Source organism: Rosa chinensis, chromosome 5 (assembly GCF_002994745.2).
Source record: "Rosa chinensis cultivar Old Blush chromosome 5, RchiOBHm-V2, whole genome shotgun sequence".
Lineage (NCBI taxonomy): Eukaryota > Viridiplantae > Streptophyta > Magnoliopsida > Rosales > Rosaceae > Rosa > Rosa chinensis.
The window spans coordinates 52,675,342-52,691,791 of NC_037092.1; the positions used below are offsets into that span (position 1 = coordinate 52,675,342).

Consider the following 16,450-nt stretch of genomic DNA (forward strand, 5'->3'; position numbering starts at 1 on the left):
CAATGGAGATGTCAGATTTGAATATTACTTTAACATATAAAATTCTATTATGTTGCTTTTCCTTTTTTTTTTTCTTGTAAATCAAAGGTCATACAATGAATGGTTCCATTAAGAGATGCAATTGAGATTACGAGAATTTGAGATATGGGAATACATAGCAGGAAACATAAACAGCTTGAAAACATAAACATATAGTACTTCATTGGAAACCAACAAACTGATACAAACTAAAAAAACTAGAAGGCTTTCTTGACCACCATACAAACTTATGCTGCATATTACAAGAGCAACTAGTCTTCATTCTCAGTGAGGAACAAGATATCGCAAAAAAAAGAACAAAAACCTTTGCTGCAAATCTGGTACGTGGTCAACTTGTCTGCATTTAACTCATGTGCAGCTTAGTGAGGCATTTAACTCATCTGCAGAAAAAATACAAGCTACAAATAAAAGATCTACCTTAATTTATAGAAAAACATGATGAGCAGACCTCATAAAACTGTCATAGCCAAACTCTGTGAGCGGGAGGCATCAATCAAAGAGACATGCCCTTGTCTTTGGAGATAAACGTTCCATAAGAGCTGATGCAGCATTTCCCGCATTATTCTCCTCTATGAAACTAATTGTTGAATTGATTATTAATAGGACAATAATCCTAACAAAGTCTTGCCAGTCAGGAGCCTCACCTTGGAATATCATTTCATTCCAGAATAAATTACACATCATATTTAATTTGACCTGAATTGGAAGTACATAGCTAGTTTAAGATTACTTACTCCCCCATTAGCAAGGACAAGTGCCATAACTGCTGCAGCTTCCATAACCCATGACAAGGGGTTCCACATAAAGCTAAGAAACTTCAAAATTTTGTTCTCCTGCAAAAAAGTACGGGATTTTAATAATGTTAATTAGGAATACACTTTAATATAAACTTAATGACCAATCAACATGCATGCTAGAACCGCAAGTTTGTTTTCATTTGGGACAAAGTCCTGCTATATGGTACCAAGGAATTTTCACGATCAATTCACTGTCAATTCAAAAAGAACCTAAAATCTGGATAACCTATTTGAAGACAGTATACTGTACTTTCTGGTTCCTCTAGAAAGCTAGTTCTTTTCAATTGTTGCTTAATCATAGTTGTTGTACTTAAGCAGGTTTTGATGGATAAATAAAACTACGTCTCAAATAAAACCAGCATTTGAATATCAGCCCATTAGAGAACCACTAAAACTCAAAAGCCTGAATGATTAGGAAATAAGACAGCAATGTACGTCAACCTAATCACTTCTCAACACAGGTAGCCTCTTCTACACATTCAGAGGTGGAAAGATGCTGACAAAAATGTGCAATCTGCATTCAGCATCATTGGATGAAAGTCCTCTTGCTGATGTTCTCAGTTGTTCAAAAACTTCTTTCAGGGGTAATCGTTCTTGTAATACATGAAATGATTCAAAATGCTGTAGGGAATGAATCTCTAAATGTGGTTGCTGCAATGTAGCTCATGAAAACGTACCAAATTGATGCCATCTCTATTGAAATTCTCAGGATCCAACAACGGTTTGTCCAGATCTTCAGCCATGATTCAAGCTTCCAATCCTGTATTCAAGAAATCAATCAAATGCTTCCCATTAATATTAGGCAAGCATCAGTTCCACAGTTGAAGTAGGTACAAAATCAACATTATGACTAAAACAAATCACTAATCATAACATCCTTAACATTTCAAAATTCACAACCCACAAGCAGCTTAAGTAATCATAAATCCACTCAATCATCCCATCCCGGGTTTTCCTTAAGTAATCATATTAACTCATCTGCAGAAAAGATACAAGCTACAAATAAAAGTTTTCTTAAATTTTTACCCCCTTTTTTCTTCCCTAAATTTTCTTAAATGTTTCCAGTCAGTTAAGAAGTTGGTTTTCAATATTTTCATATTAAGTTGGAATTCTAAGCACCAGATGAAAGAGGCCAAATATGTGCAAACTACTAACACTGACCAGCAACCATACAGACTGATAGTCAAGAATCATATTGGCAATAAGAAAAATGAAAGAGAAGAAAAAAACCAATATATTACCTCATTAAACGCAGGACCAAAACTAGTTGCTTCTGTACGAGGCACATGTAGAACATCTACTAGTTTTACAATAGAACATCTATCTAAAGCTTCTTCTTCCTAAGAAAGTAAGATATACATACTCACTTAAAAAGGGTTACATAAAAATAGCAATACTTAAATTTCATAACAAATGAAGGAACCAAACTTCCACAGCAATACTTAAATTGTATTTCAGCTCACTGCATTCTCCATGAATCCAACAATTTCGAGGCATGAATTCCACCAAGATAAAAAATTAATGAGCACCCAATTGATCAATTTCACTTTGGAATAGAAATTCCTAACCGAGACAAATTCTTACGCAATTGAGATTAAATCATGGTCTATAACCAAAACACCTAAATAGAGCGTCTGAAAGTAGAGTAATTTACACACGAAATAGTAGAAGAGAAAGTAAGATTGGACCCAGAAAAGAAAGAAATTGATTGAGAGAGAAATTTAGAATCGACCATGATTGAAGGGAAGAGAGGCATCACCTTAGCTCATTGGAACCGGGGGTTTCAAAAGCCTAAGTTCTGGATGAGATGAAGGAAGAAAGACGGGGAAACGAGAAAGAGAGACGCACTGAGAAAGTGAGAAACAATAAAAAAATAAAATACAAATTGAGAAGAAGCTGTCAAATTTGACAGAGGAGAGGAATATGTCTAATCCACGTGGAAAAGACATACGGGTTGAAGAAGGGTTTGGGCTGTCAAAAATAAATGTTGGGCTTCCACATGGCAATTGACCTCTCCGTTGGAGATGGTCTAATATAGCAGTTGGACCTCCTCTATTTTTGTACAATTTTAAATCCCCCTTTACCCTTCTAGAAAAAAGAAAAAAGAAAAAGAAAAAAGGATCTCTATCCACTGTCTACGATTATACCAACTGCCAAATCCTCATTTTCACCCTATCCCTTTAATACTATCGAGCGAAGAGAGAGAGGTCTTCTAAAGTTGTGTTATGATATCCTTGAAGTCCTTCGTCTTTCCGATGAAGAATCATCTTTTATTCCTTTGAGTTTCTCGTGGACAATAGTAGTCGGATAACCACAGTATATAGAAGATGCCGAAATTTACAAGTTTTTCCCTGACAGATGATGTCTGGGCCGATGTAAGGTGGCTATATCAGTGAGTTTGTATATAAGATGAAAAGTATATTAGGTTTATCAAATATCTAGACCATAGAAGAGTTCATAGTGTATCCTGCAAGGGATCTGATTGATTTAATTGATATGCTCATATCATGTGCATGATATGCTCATTGAAGATTATACCTTCAGAAAGCAATTGATCTTTCTCCTTAAACTTTTTTATTTTAGTTTTTTCTCGTTCGATTATGGAGGCGGATAGTATCGAAAATGATGAGGTCTAAAAAGAAAAGAAAAGGGTAAAATAGGAAGTTTTGGGAAGTAAAAGATGATGGGTGGTCCAAATACTAAGTTTGGAGATATGAACAGAGCCACTCAATCTTAATTTCTTATTCCCATTAAAAAAGAAAAGGAATACATTTACAAAAAAAACTTACCTAGTAAATCAGTTAAGGCCCAAGTGCATGTATCAATTGATTATCTTCCCATTTTACCAAAATTTATAATGATAATCTTAGACCTCATTTGGTTGCCGGAAAAGAAATTGGTTCCTTGGTCTTTCCCATGAGCATGGGAAAGTAAATTTCCCACTATTTTCCCTACCAATGTTTGGAAACACCGGGAAAGTAATCGCAAAATGTATTTTACTTTCCTTTCCGATGTTTGGTTTGTGCATGAATAGGAAAGTAGGTAACATCAATTTTCTAATAATATTCTTATTTTTAAAACATAAACAATTCAAGATTCAAAAGTTTCTTAGATAATTTGGTAATAACAACCATTAAAATAATCTTTAGAGTAGGTAATTAATGTGCAATTAATGCAGGGAAAGTATGAGGGAAAATAAATCCCATGGGGTGTGGGAGGATCCATTTTCCCCCTTAGGTCTCGTTTGGTTCGCGGAAAGTAAGCATCAGGAAAGTTCCTGTGTTTGGGATGCAAAAGGAAAGGAAATACTTTCCTGAAGCAAAGGAAAATAGGGGGGGAAATGGTTCCTTCCATACTCCAAAGAATCACTTCCCTCCCCCCCCCCCCCCCCCCCCCCTCTTCTTTCCTTGAAAGTTCTTCAGAAATTTCATTTCCCTTCCCATGGGAAAAACAAAGGAACTACTTTCCTTTCTGCGAACCAAATGAGGCCTTATTTTCCCTTCATGCAGGAAAAATGTTCCTTTCTTGGGTGTGCCAAATACAGGAAATGATCAACTTTCCTTTCCCAACATTTCCATTATGCGAACCAAATGAGGCCTTAATTTCTTATTCCCATAAAAAAAAATAAAAAAAAAAAAAACAAAGGAATACATTTACAAAAAAACTTACTTAGCAAATCAGTTGAGGCCCAAGTGCATATATCAATTGATTACTTTCCCATTTTACCAAAATTTATAACGATAATCTTAATTTTGTTTAAGGAAAACTGAATTGGGAGAGAATTGAATCGTGCTTTCATTGATAATAGGGGACTCTTTATATAGAGGATTACAAGTATAGAGACAGAGTTGTACATGGAAACATAATTGTACATTGATTGGATATCTTCTAAGATTCTCCGAGAATATCTCTAATATAAACCCTATTTCAACTAGAGCAAGTAACCTCGAGTTTGGGCCAGACATATATTCTGGATTTACTTAAACACTCCCCCTTGTGTCACCCAAACGTGGTGCTTCTCTCGTTGTCTCATTAAAAACCTTGTCGAGTAACAAAAACCCTGTGGGACAAAAATAACCTCGGTCGAAGGGGAAAAAGAGCACAACACACCTTCATGTTTCGAGACCATACATGTAGACATCTCCCCCTGATGTCTGCATCTTATCTCCCCCTGATGACTACGGTCATGGGAATTTGGATAACTTCAGCAAACGATGCTACTAACATGTTTCTCGAAAGTGAAATTTAGGCAATGACTTAGTGAGTAAGTCTGCCACACTGTCCTCATATCAAACCTTCACTTTGATCTTCAGGAGAGTCTGTTTTTGCTGATTATGCTTAGTGTTGTCGCTTTTGATGTAGTCTTGCTTCATTTATTCAAAACAAGCAGCATTATTAAATGCTCGTAGGCTCATCTGTGGTAGACTTCAAATCACAATTGTTCGAACATGCGTAATTATGGATCCAATCCATAGACATTCACGAACCACATCATGAAGAGTAATAATCTCTGCATTGTTCGAAGATATAGCGACTAAGGTCTGTTCTGTAGACCTCTAAGATATCACGGTCTTTACCCATGGTGAACACTTAACCATTTTGGGAATGACCTTTGTGTGGGTCAGAGAGATACCCAACATCAGCAAAACCTTCTAAAACACATGTCATTTTGGGATGGGGATAGTGGACGCAGGCCAATGTTGGCGGGGTTCCTGGTGTGTGATGGGTCCGAATCCATCGTCTCTCTGTAGGGATAGAACAAGCCCATATCAGTCGTACATCTCTAGTATCGAAAGATATCTTTTACACCAATCCAATGGCGTCACGTTGAAGCAAAGGTATACCTTAGCTAACAAGTTCACTGCAAATGAGATGTGCAGTTTTGTGTATTAAGCTAAGTACAATAATGTGCATATTGTACTCAAGTAAGGCACTCCTGCCTCTAGCACATCTTCGTCATCATCCTTTGGACAAAGAGGATTATTTTCAGGATCAAGACTATGAACGATCATGGAGGTGCTTGAAGGCTTGACCTTGTCAAAATGCCTACCCATCTATCAACACGATGCTCAAGTTCCAAACAGAGGCATAATCGTGTTCTCCCGAAATCCTTCATCTCAAACTCAGATTTCAAGTGTTCAACAATTTTCCTTAATTCTTTGAGTGCTTCCAATGTAAATCATGTCCAATATGAACCGCAATAGAATCCGAAACTTGTTATAGAAACTCGTGGGCATATCATTTTCCAATCAAGTAGTCACCTTAGTGAGCGTTTCAATCTTATTGTAAACGCACTCCGTGATCTAGAGCCACTTGACTTGGGCAAATGAAGTTCACCATGAACCTTCATATATATTCCGTATTTAGATCCCCATAGAGATACGTAGTGACCACATTTGTAAGCTGCATGTTCAGTTATTTGGAAACTACCAAACTGACAAGGTAGTGGAGTGCAATGACATCCATTACGAGAGAATATGTCTCATCGTAGTTGATTCCAGGGCGTTTTGTGAGAAGCCTTGAGCCATAAGGCAAGATTGCCATCTCTTTTCCTCATCACGCTTTCTAACGAAGACCCATTAGTCCATAGGTTTTATGTTAGGAGATGTTGGCATCACTGGCTCAAAAACCTTCCTCTTTGTTAGAGAATCCAACTTAACATGGATTGCATCTTTCCATTTAGACCAAATTTCTCTACATTGGTATTCATTCGTCAACGGAGCATGGTTCGATATCATCTGACTCAACAAACTCATGCATAACGAAATGCGCAACTACATCATCAATTATGATGAAGTTTCTATCCCATGTCTCATGTACATTAGTGTAATTTTCATAAAGCTCTATATTCTTAAGAATAGGTTCTGACGTTGAGGCGTCCCCCAACGATAACCATAACTCGGAAGATTCTCATGAGATGGATTTTGAGTCTTGATGATCAAAGGATTGAAATGTGCCAAAGTATCCTTCGAACTCACGGGCCTCCTACGCATCCTAGCTGGGGCCATGGCCTGTAACGCCAGAGTGTCACTCTCTTTGGCATTGGCGCCATGCCTGCCTCTGTGTAGGGTGGCGCTACGTCCTCTCGTAGGAACGTCCTTCCTTGCAAGCATGTTTGCAGCATATTTGTGTGATCTCGTCACTTTAACGGGGATCAAGATGAGACATAGTGGGGACAGACCACGACAATTCATATCGTTCCTGCTAAACATTTGTGTTCTTATCTCCCCCTAACGATGGGAAGACTGTCTCATCAAAGTGACATCCGCAAATCTAGCGGTAAGGAGATCGCCTAGCAAGGGCATGAAGTGGCGGACAATTGTTGGAGTCTCAAATCCAACGTAGTTGCCCATTCATCTGTGAGGACCCATCATAGAGCGCTGTGGCGGCGCAGTTGATTACTTTCCCATTTTACCAAAATTTATAACAATAATCTTAATTTCTTATTCCCATAAAAAAAGCAAAGGAATACATTTACAAAAAATCTTACTTAGCAAATCAATTGAGGCCCAAGTGCATGTATCAATTGATTACTTTCTCATTTTGCCAAAATTTATAACAATAATCTTAATTTCTTATTCCTATAAAAAAAAAAAAAAAAAACAAAGAAATACATTTACAAAAAAAAAAAAAAAAAAAAAAAAAAAAAAAAAAACTTACTTAGCAAATTAGTTGAGGACCAATTGGTTGTTTCCTGAGTGCTAATATTATAAATTATTAATACTACTTTTGTATTTAATTAATAGTATTAACTCTCTGAATTGCTTTCCCAGTTTTATCAAATATATAATCAGAATCTTGATTTCTAATCCCCATAACAAAAGCAAAGGAATAGAGTTTCCAAAAAGCTCAGTTGGCGAAGCAACTGAAGCCCATGTGTATCCTCCGCTGGCTACTTGGCTTTTAGTTTTCCCCTAGTGATCAATTGGAAATTGTTGATACCAATTTTACATCATATACTATTAATTACCTAATTACTTTCCTCTTTTTCCAAATGTATAATTGGAAATTAATTTCTGTATCTTTTAAATCTTGCTTATTATGATGAAGTTAATTTAATTCCAATTGGTCAATTTTTCTCACAAATTTATCTTCAATTGAGTTTATATGTCATAATGAGCTTGTTAAGCCAGCACTTAAGAGCAGTAGGAGCAAAAATACTCAATTGGGTGTTCACCACTCTTCGCTTTCCTAGTGCTTGAATCAGAGGGGGAGGAACGGAAATTAAGGGTTATAGGTACCGATTGAGTAACTTTGCCATCACAAGTAGCATTGTTCATTGGTTTTGGGTAGGAAATGTTTCGTTTTAAGTGAAGGCTTTCGTTGGATTGTTCAGAATGCATCTACAAGAATTCAGGTAAAGAGAAATGTAAGACTGATTAATTTTTTTTTTTTTAAACATTTCTTGTCAAAATTAATTCTCCATGATTAGTTGCATTTGTTTTTAATTAATAGTTCGAGCTCGTTAACCAGTTTGATTCATAACTATATCGTTTACACAACACATAATATTAGAGGATTAACCCAATTCAAATATGAAAAAAATCATTTTCTTTTAAAAGTTCTGGCGACTGTAAATATTAAACCGGAGAAAATTATATTCCAGATGGTAAAAAGTCGTGTATATATATATATGTGTGTGGGTGTGTACCGTGTAGGCATTTTGTAGTGAATTAAAACAGCGGGATGTCCCAGAAAAAATGAGCAGGAGAGTGAGTGTATGGCAACTGTAGCGGTGCGTGGACTTTGATACAGTCGGTGCAATAGACTCTGGTGAGTTGTTTTCACTGAAGGCTGTAACCCTTGTTCCTTCAAACTCAAACTCTTCAAAACTACTCAGAGGCCGAATCTTCATGCTCGATCTCCACAAGGTAAGGCTCTGATATAGATTCTGGGTTAGGATGTTTGGATTTAGTTATCGTTATAATTGATTGGAGGGGATGTTTGTAAAGTGAAAAAGAGGAATGTTCAAATTGTAAATATTTTGCAGATTTGGGTTTGTTGGTCTGTTTTCAAATTGTCACGGGCTTTTGTATCCGAAAGGCAGCATTGTATGACTGGTCTGATCGGTTTTGGGCATCACGGGATTCTCATTAAACCAAACCCTCGGGTTTGTTGGTAAGAGAATGGAGGGAAATGAAAGAGACCTTGATCTTGTTATGTTTGATTGATAAGAAAGTGGAGTATTATTAAGGAATAGTTTTATATGATGTTTTCGAGTTGAGTATGAGGTTGATCCAAGGGTTTTAGTTTCTTTTTATCTGTTCTTGGTTTTTGAGAGGAAACAAATTGAAGACTAGGATTTTGTTGTTTACTGTACAAGGATGGATGGTTCAGGTTTGGGAGGTGGATTTTTGTCTGGTCCAAGTGGGGGGACGCTAGACCTTGAATCGGGGATCCCTAGACACCAGGAGAAGCAGTTGGGTCTTCCGGGGTTGGCACATCATCAACATCATGGGATTGTGATGAGTGGTGTTGGGGTTGGGGTTGATCACCGTCCTGTAGGGCTTGCAGAGGTGAAAGGGTCGATACCAAGAGGTGCTTCGATGAATGTTGTAAAAGGAAAGGCCGTTGCACCTTTTAATACCAATAATGCTTACAATTTGAGTGAAGAAGATGAGCCAAGTTATACAGAAGATGGGAATGGTGAGAACGTTGAAGGAGCCAAGGGTAAAAAGGGATCCACATGGCAGCGAATGAAATGGACGGATAGAGTGGTTAGGCTTCTTATATCGGTGGTTGCTTGTGTGGATGATGATGGTACAGTTGAAGGTGGTGGTGAAGGCCTTAAGAGGAAATCTGCAGTTTTACAGAAAAAGGGTAAATGGAAGACTGTGTCAAAGATAATGATTGGTAAAGGTTGCCATGTATCACCTCAGCAGTGCGAGGACAAGTTTAATGATTTGAACAAGAGGTATAAGAGGTTGAATGATATTCTTGGGAGGGGAACTAGTTGTAGAGTGGTGGAGAATCCTGCTCTTATGGACTCAATGCCCCATCTCTCCGCCAAGGCGAAAGATGACGTTAGAAAGATTTTGAGTTCAAAACAGTTGTTTTATAAAGAAATGTGTGCTTATCATAATGGACAGTGGATACCTGGTTGTCATGATCTTGACCTCAAAGGTCATCCTTTACCTCCCGGGAGATGCTCAACAGACAATAATGTTTCTGAGGAAGAAGGGGCTGAAGAACACCATGACACTGAGGATGATGAGTTAGATGACGAAGATAATAATGCTGATGGTATTGATAGAGATCGGATGGGTAGAATGGGTGACAGGACGAGATCTAGTGAAGAAGATGACCATTTCTGGCAACAGGTTTCTCTGGATAGTTTTGAAGTTGAAATGGCTGAGGTTCTTCAAGACCCAACAAAGTCTCTATGGGAGCGAAGAGAGTGGATCAAGAAACAGAAGTTGCAACTCCAACAGCAAAGAGTCAGCTGCGAGGCTGAAGCTTTGGAGCTTGAGAAGCAGAGGTATAAATGGCTAAGATACCGTAGCAAGAAAGACAGGGAACTGGAAAGGTTGAGGCTGGAGAATGAGAGAATGAGATTAGAGAATGACAAAAGGGTACTGCAACTGAGGCAGAAGGAAGTGGAAATAGATTTGAGGCTGTCAGAAGCTTCTTTAGAACCTTCTGTTGGTATTGACAGATTGCTAGGAAGAGATCTTGACTTGGGGAGGCATCAATAGCCTCTGCATTCAATCACTGCCCAATACTGGGCATGCTTGACATTCTGCAACTCTGCAAGAAATCTTCAAGCATAAAGCAACTCTGCAATATTGTGAGACTTACATCTCATGTGCTTTTTATTTTAAATTATGATCAAACATCTATCTCTCCAGATTAGTTTTAGGAATATTGATATCTACAATGTTGGATGCCTCTCCTGTATAGATTCAAAGTTGTGTTGTATTTTTGCACTTGCATCTTGTGGTCTTAGGCTTGTAGTTGGTGTTTATATTGATAGATATGGTTTAGTCTTCAAACGCTTATTGTGGTTAATCATGTTACTTTCTGAAACAAGTTCTTTGGTTCCCTTCATTTATTAGTTTATAAGTTCACTGTATTTTGGGAAAACAAATTCATGTGACTGTAAAAACAAAAATGAAAAATAAAAGGCTGAGCCTCCTAATTATGCTGGGTTCCAAACCCCTTTCAAAAAAAATAAAAAAGTTGGCCCTTATTGGGCATGCTAGGAGTGCATTCTTTAAGAGGTGTTGGGTATGAAGTACCATTATATTTTTTTTTTCCTGTACTTGTGACAAAGTTTTGATTTCTTTCCTGGGTAATCAAGAGCAACATCTGTACTACATTTTTTTTTTTTTGTAATAACTGCACTACGTGTTCTAACATGATGAGAATGCCAAGATAGCTTGGTATAGGGGAGACAAACATGTTATAAGCTCTTTTTGTAGTCAAATAATGATCTTCATTTTTGAACCAAAAAATTACAATCATCATATTTACTACTTGTCACCTAAGTTTGGCTTGATGATATGCCCTCTTCTGAAATGCTGCTTTGTGTAAGTCTGTACTCTGTATATTTTTGTTCTTTCAATTTCTTTTTCCAAATGCCTCACTTATATGGCACTTTTTGTGACAGATTTTGCAGTTTTTTATGTTTACTCGTTCAAGTTTTTTGTACATGCGTACAGTGAAATAACTTTTATTAATTAAAAGGATTGTGTTTGGATTAGGTTGCGTGTCTCTTTGGTTGGAACCCTTGATAGATGAGGCTGTTACTTTAATCTCACTATGTTTGATTTGAATGATTTGGCTCTGCATTTCCTTACCAAGAGGCCATTCTAGGTAATGTTGCAAGAGTTCTAAATCTTTCTTTGCGATAGACCTTAATATTCTCATGTTAGTCAACTGGAAATCAAGTCCTTATCCCCAAAAATGAGTTACGAATATTGAGCTTGTTTGCTTGAGGGGTTAGTTGGCTTAGATTGCTATACTGAACTGAAAGCGATCATATTCAGTCGTGCCTGTATATGCAACTCTGCTTGAGTCCAATTACTCAATGAAACAACGGTAGCCAGAAGAAGCACACATGCTTGTATATGATGTCACTCTTGACTCTTTAGAACCCAAGCCGTGGAAGCAAGAGAGATTTCCATTTCTTCTTTATGACTTTATTATTCAGTTGAAATGTTTTCAGAAATGACCGAACTGTTGCTACTTACTGTCGTTAACATCTTTTCCCTTTAACTAGCCGTGTTTATGTTCACCAGCTCAATAATTGAGCAAGAAAATTATGCTCCGTCATTTATAGATCTAAATCTAACAGTAAAAAATAAAAACTTGAACTTAAAAATAATCATTTCCACTGTTAGATTTATATCTTAAAAAAAAAAATTTCACTTGAAAGGAGTGCATATAAAATTATAAAGCCAGAATTCTTCTGGTCTGGTTCCTCTTAGCTAAGGGCCATAGTGTGATTTGTGTGAAACTGAATTGAGGGTGGAGCAAAGCATTGGCCAGTTGGACAATTTATTAGTGAAAATGTTTAATATATTTGACACAAGTTTCCCGATATACCCTTTTTACCTTATAATAATTTGATAAATCGAGGTTGTTATAGTAACAAATCCTATTATCCGATCAAATACATAGTATGTGTGGGAGTGACTGGGATTGATAAGGATGAACTTCAAATTTCAAAAACACATATATCTCAATTTGGAAAACGATCTTATTTTATTAATTGTAAAAAAAAATTCAAAAACAAATTGGCACAATAATCGCATTCCATATGCAGAATTTTCCTAATAACAATATGACACTGTATTCGTGCCAGACTTTTCCTAGTCATAGCCGAAAAACACTCACCTAGTCAAATTTTTACTCATCACTCCTACCAAACACTCCCATATTATGATAAATGTTTATTTTTTAAAATTTTATTGAGAGAAAAACAAAAGCAAGATCTTCTTTGAGCCCCAATAAAAAAAGAAAAAAGAAAAAAATCGGAGGCTATATAAGTGAGTGTCCATTTTGGTTACAGACCCTTCATATTATCAGTGTCATTGGCCACCCTACCATATCTCCTTGTTAAGCTCTCCTCCTTTGACATTCCGATTGCCAAGCTCAGAGGTTAACTCTCTCTCCTCTCCTTCTCTTTATATTTGACTCAATCTTAGTTGTTGCAGTGATCGTGTTCATTTTTTATTTTTATTATTTTTGTGGTGTTTTTGACTATGTATTCTGCTTGAGTTTCGGATTTCACATATTGTTGTATTTGAGTTTTTGTTATAAACCAGCAAAAGGGTCTCTTGATCTCTTCCTCTCTTTTGTATCGTTTAGCCCTTTCCAAATCTTCTAGAGGTATGTTTGGATTGATCTCTGTGGCTTCTAGATCACATAATGAAATTATGGATCTTTCATCTTTGATTGGTTTTGGATTTATGTTGTGGTTGATCTATGTTTCTTCACTCATCTTGTTTGGAAGTTATTCTTGTTCTATTTCTTTTGGTCATGAATCTTGTTCTTATAGTGTAAAGAGAGATCTTTTGGATCATTTTATGTGTACGTATGTTGTTAAAAACCTATTCTTTATGTCAATAATGGATTTGGTTATCTTTTTAGTGATCTAGTTGTTTCTTACTCATTCCTTTGTATGTTTATTATGCTAAGAAAGTCATTGTCATTCAGTTTTTGCCATTGTTTTATTGATTTGGAGTTTAATAGTTCTGTTAGGAATGATCAAGGTGTCAAATGAGTAGTGGCAGATATTTATAACAATCAGTCCCATTGGTCATATAACTTTTGGGTTGTTCTGATCGGAAATAGATGTCTATATGATCCTTAGTTTACTTGTTGTAGCTGTTATTGCCTGTTTCGGTTGAGTTTCAGTTGATCTGATTCACTGTGATGGATTAGAGTTGCTGAGAATAAGATCGTTCGCTAATTTCTTTTGTCCATGCGTGATGAACTGATGATCACTTTATAATAGTTGAAAATTGTTTCAGTTTTATTATTCAGTTACTATAACTTGGGAGTTCAGTGTTGCTGATATATGATCATTTTATTTTTCTCTGTTCCCTTTTCCATTTTTATGGTTTTTGTTATTTTAAACACTGTACTATATTGCATGATGCTTTCAAATTGTTTGAAGCACAGTGGGTACTGCCCTCCGTTGGTCCTCTCTGATTACATGAGTGGATGAGTTTGCAGGTGTTTGATTCATTGGTAAGTGATGGCTGATAAGCACCAGAGCCCAACTGTTATCCAAAAGTTTGCTGGTCAGCTACATCTTGGTTCCACCCTTTCTCAAGATATCCACAGCCAGAGCCACTATGGCGGCTTCCAGAGGCCTAATCTCAATCAAAGGCGTTTTGCATATGGAAATTATTCTAATGCAGCATTGCAGTATCCTGTGAACCATGCATGTGGAGCAACTGATCGGTCATTGATCAGTTCCGCTACCTCACCTCTGCTTGTCCAAGCCCCATCAGAGAAAGGATTTGCGGGCTTTGCCATTGATTTTCTAATGGGTGGAGTTTCAGCCGCTGTGTCCAAGACTGCTGCTGCTCCAATTGAGCGCGTAAAGCTGTTGATTCAAAACCAGGATGAGATGCTCAAGGCTGGCAGGCTTTCTGAACCCTACAAGGGAATTGGGGATTGTTTTAGCCGAACAATGAAAGATGAGGGAATGGTGTCCCTGTGGAGAGGGAACACAGCTAATGTCATCCGTTACTTCCCAACTCAGGTATGGCATTTCATTCATTGCATTTCTCTCTTGTGTTCATCCCCAATTCCTCCCATTGCTTAATGCTATGTTATTTGTGTTCATCCAGGCCTTAAACTTTGCATTCAAAGATTACTTCAAGAAGCTTTTCAACTTCAAAAAGGATAGGGATGGCTACTGGAAATGGTTTGCAGGAAACTTAGCATCTGGTGGTGCTGCTGGTGCCTCTTCTTTATTTTTTGTTTACTCTTTGGATTATGCTCGTACCCGCCTTGCAAATGATTCCAAAGCTGCTAAGAAGGGAGGCGGTGGGAGACAATTCAATGGCCTGGTTGATGTCTACAGAAAGACTCTCGCATCAGATGGTATTGCTGGCCTTTACCGCGGTTTCAACATTTCTTGTGTTGGCATCATTGTGTACCGTGGTCTATACTTTGGAATGTATGATTCTTTGAAGCCTGTGCTCCTCACTGGAAAGATGCAGGTAAGTGTTATTGCTTGCGTTGGGATTAATGATATTGTGCTAGCTTGATATGAAGTCATCCCCTTGTGACATGTAGACACAAAGATATTGTTGTTTTAATTCGATAATTATTCTGCATCTACTAAAAACGTGTCTTGATTATCTTCTGTAGCAATTTTCATCCAGGTACATGTACTGCATTGGTAGTCATTGACCTTAGGTCAAACAGGATGTTTTGAGATACTTTTCTTTCAAGACTTGGTTTTATTATTGTCTTGTGGTGATTATCTCAAGTCGTTTTGTTTTGAATAATTGCAGGATAGTTTCTTTGCTAGTTTTGCTCTTGGTTGGGTTATCACCAATGGTGCCGGTCTTGCATCTTACCCAATTGACACTATCCGTAGGAGGATGATGATGACTTCTGGTGAAGCGGTCAAATACAAGGGCTCACTCGATTGCTTCAATCAAGTCATGAAGAATGAGGGTGCAAAGTCCCTCTTCAAGGGTGCCGGTGCCAATATTCTTCGTGCAATTGCTGGTGCTGGTGTGCTTGCAGGTTATGACAAGCTTCAGGTGCTGGTGTTTGGAAAGAAGTATGGTTCTGGTGGAGCTTAAGCAAAAAATGATCGTTTTCTGTGGGGCTTAAGTAAAAGTCAATGACCCCATGTAGCTACAGATATTGATGAAAATATTTACTTGTCCTGAGTTTCGTTTCAGGCAGTTTTTACTGATTAATAACCTAGTTTAGAGGATTTTGTCTCCTAAGCATTGTTTTGTTTCAGAGTCCAGGAATTTTGTTCTCATAGCCGTCCTGGCTATAAGAGCTGTTATAAGCTCATTATGTTTATGTTTAATTTATATGTCGGTCTTCTTTACAAATTCTGTCTTGGATACAAGAAGCGACCAAATGACGATAAACACCAGGTATTACAGTAGTTCACTAAATCGGTAGGATGGAGCTACATCTGCCGAACAAGTTGGGGTAAACTCATCCCACACACCTAATGCACTCATCATTGAATTGCTTATTTGCTGCTGGGTTATGGTCTATTTGGAAATGGAGTTGCAAGCGTATTGGTTTTCAAGTATCTGGGTTGCCTAGCAATCTTATTATCCAATTTACCAAAGATTGATTTTCAGCAAACTATGGTTCTAAGTTTTAAGCCTACATGACATTTTCTGCAAATAAGGTGGAAACTTCCTGGTCGCAGTTTTCTACTACTGGAGATATTTGTGCTGGAGGTGTGTTGAGGACTGGTACTGGTGGTTTGGATCAACTCTTTTTGGGATTGGTCAAGTTCTTGAAGCATAAGTTTGGGGTCTTCTTCTTGAGATCGTTTGGAGTTCGTGTTAGATTTCTTGAGGTGGAACTATACTCTAGTACCTCAGACATCAACTTTTTCCAACAAAGGACCTCACGCCCCTGGTTTAGTCACCTACTCTTTAATTTTAGTA

At 37.4% G+C, this 16,450-nt stretch overlaps 2 protein-coding genes and 1 long non-coding RNA gene across 6 annotated transcripts; 2 read left to right on the forward strand and 1 right to left on the reverse strand.

Annotated features, from left to right (window-relative positions):
* Positions 1-250: 250 nt before the first annotated feature.
* Positions 251-2,697, reverse strand: LOC121049084. Of its 2 annotated transcripts, XR_005799285.1 has the most exons (5): positions 2,596-2,697; positions 2,078-2,176; positions 1,514-1,596; positions 774-872; positions 251-419 (listed from the first exon to the last, which is right to left on the reverse strand). It is a non-coding gene; the product is annotated as an uncharacterized LOC121049084 (long non-coding RNA). The 2 variants fall into 2 exon arrangements; XR_005799286.1 differs by lacking the exon at positions 2,078-2,176 and having other exon boundaries at positions 2,596-2,670.
* Positions 2,698-8,498: 5,801 nt separating this feature from the next.
* LOC112166261 lies at positions 8,499-10,883 on the forward strand. 2 transcript variants are annotated; one of them, XM_024303054.2, is made up of 2 exons: positions 8,499-8,707; positions 8,827-10,883. In XM_024303054.2, exon 2 carries the CDS (start codon positions 9,161-9,163, stop codon positions 10,529-10,531), a length of 1,371 nt encoding a protein of 456 aa, XP_024158822.1. In that variant the 5' UTR covers positions 8,499-8,707; positions 8,827-9,160; the 3' UTR covers positions 10,532-10,883. The 2 variants fall into 2 exon arrangements, with proteins under 2 accessions (XP_024158822.1, XP_040362181.1); XM_040506247.1 differs by having other exon boundaries at positions 9,174-10,883.
* Positions 10,884-12,788: 1,905 nt separating this feature from the next.
* LOC112167041 (ADP,ATP carrier protein, mitochondrial) lies at positions 12,789-15,874 on the forward strand. Of its 2 annotated transcripts, none has more exons than XM_024303998.2 (4): positions 12,789-12,938; positions 14,019-14,553; positions 14,642-15,016; positions 15,314-15,874. In XM_024303998.2, the coding sequence occupies exons 2-4, from the start codon at positions 14,041-14,043 to the stop codon at positions 15,608-15,610; spliced, it is 1,185 nt and encodes a 394-aa protein (XP_024159766.1). In that variant the 5' UTR covers positions 12,789-12,938; positions 14,019-14,040; the 3' UTR covers positions 15,611-15,874. The 2 variants fall into 2 exon arrangements, with proteins under 2 accessions (XP_024159766.1, XP_040362182.1); XM_040506248.1 differs by lacking the exon at positions 12,789-12,938 and adding an exon at positions 13,003-13,169.
* Positions 15,875-16,450: the final 576 nt, after the last annotated feature.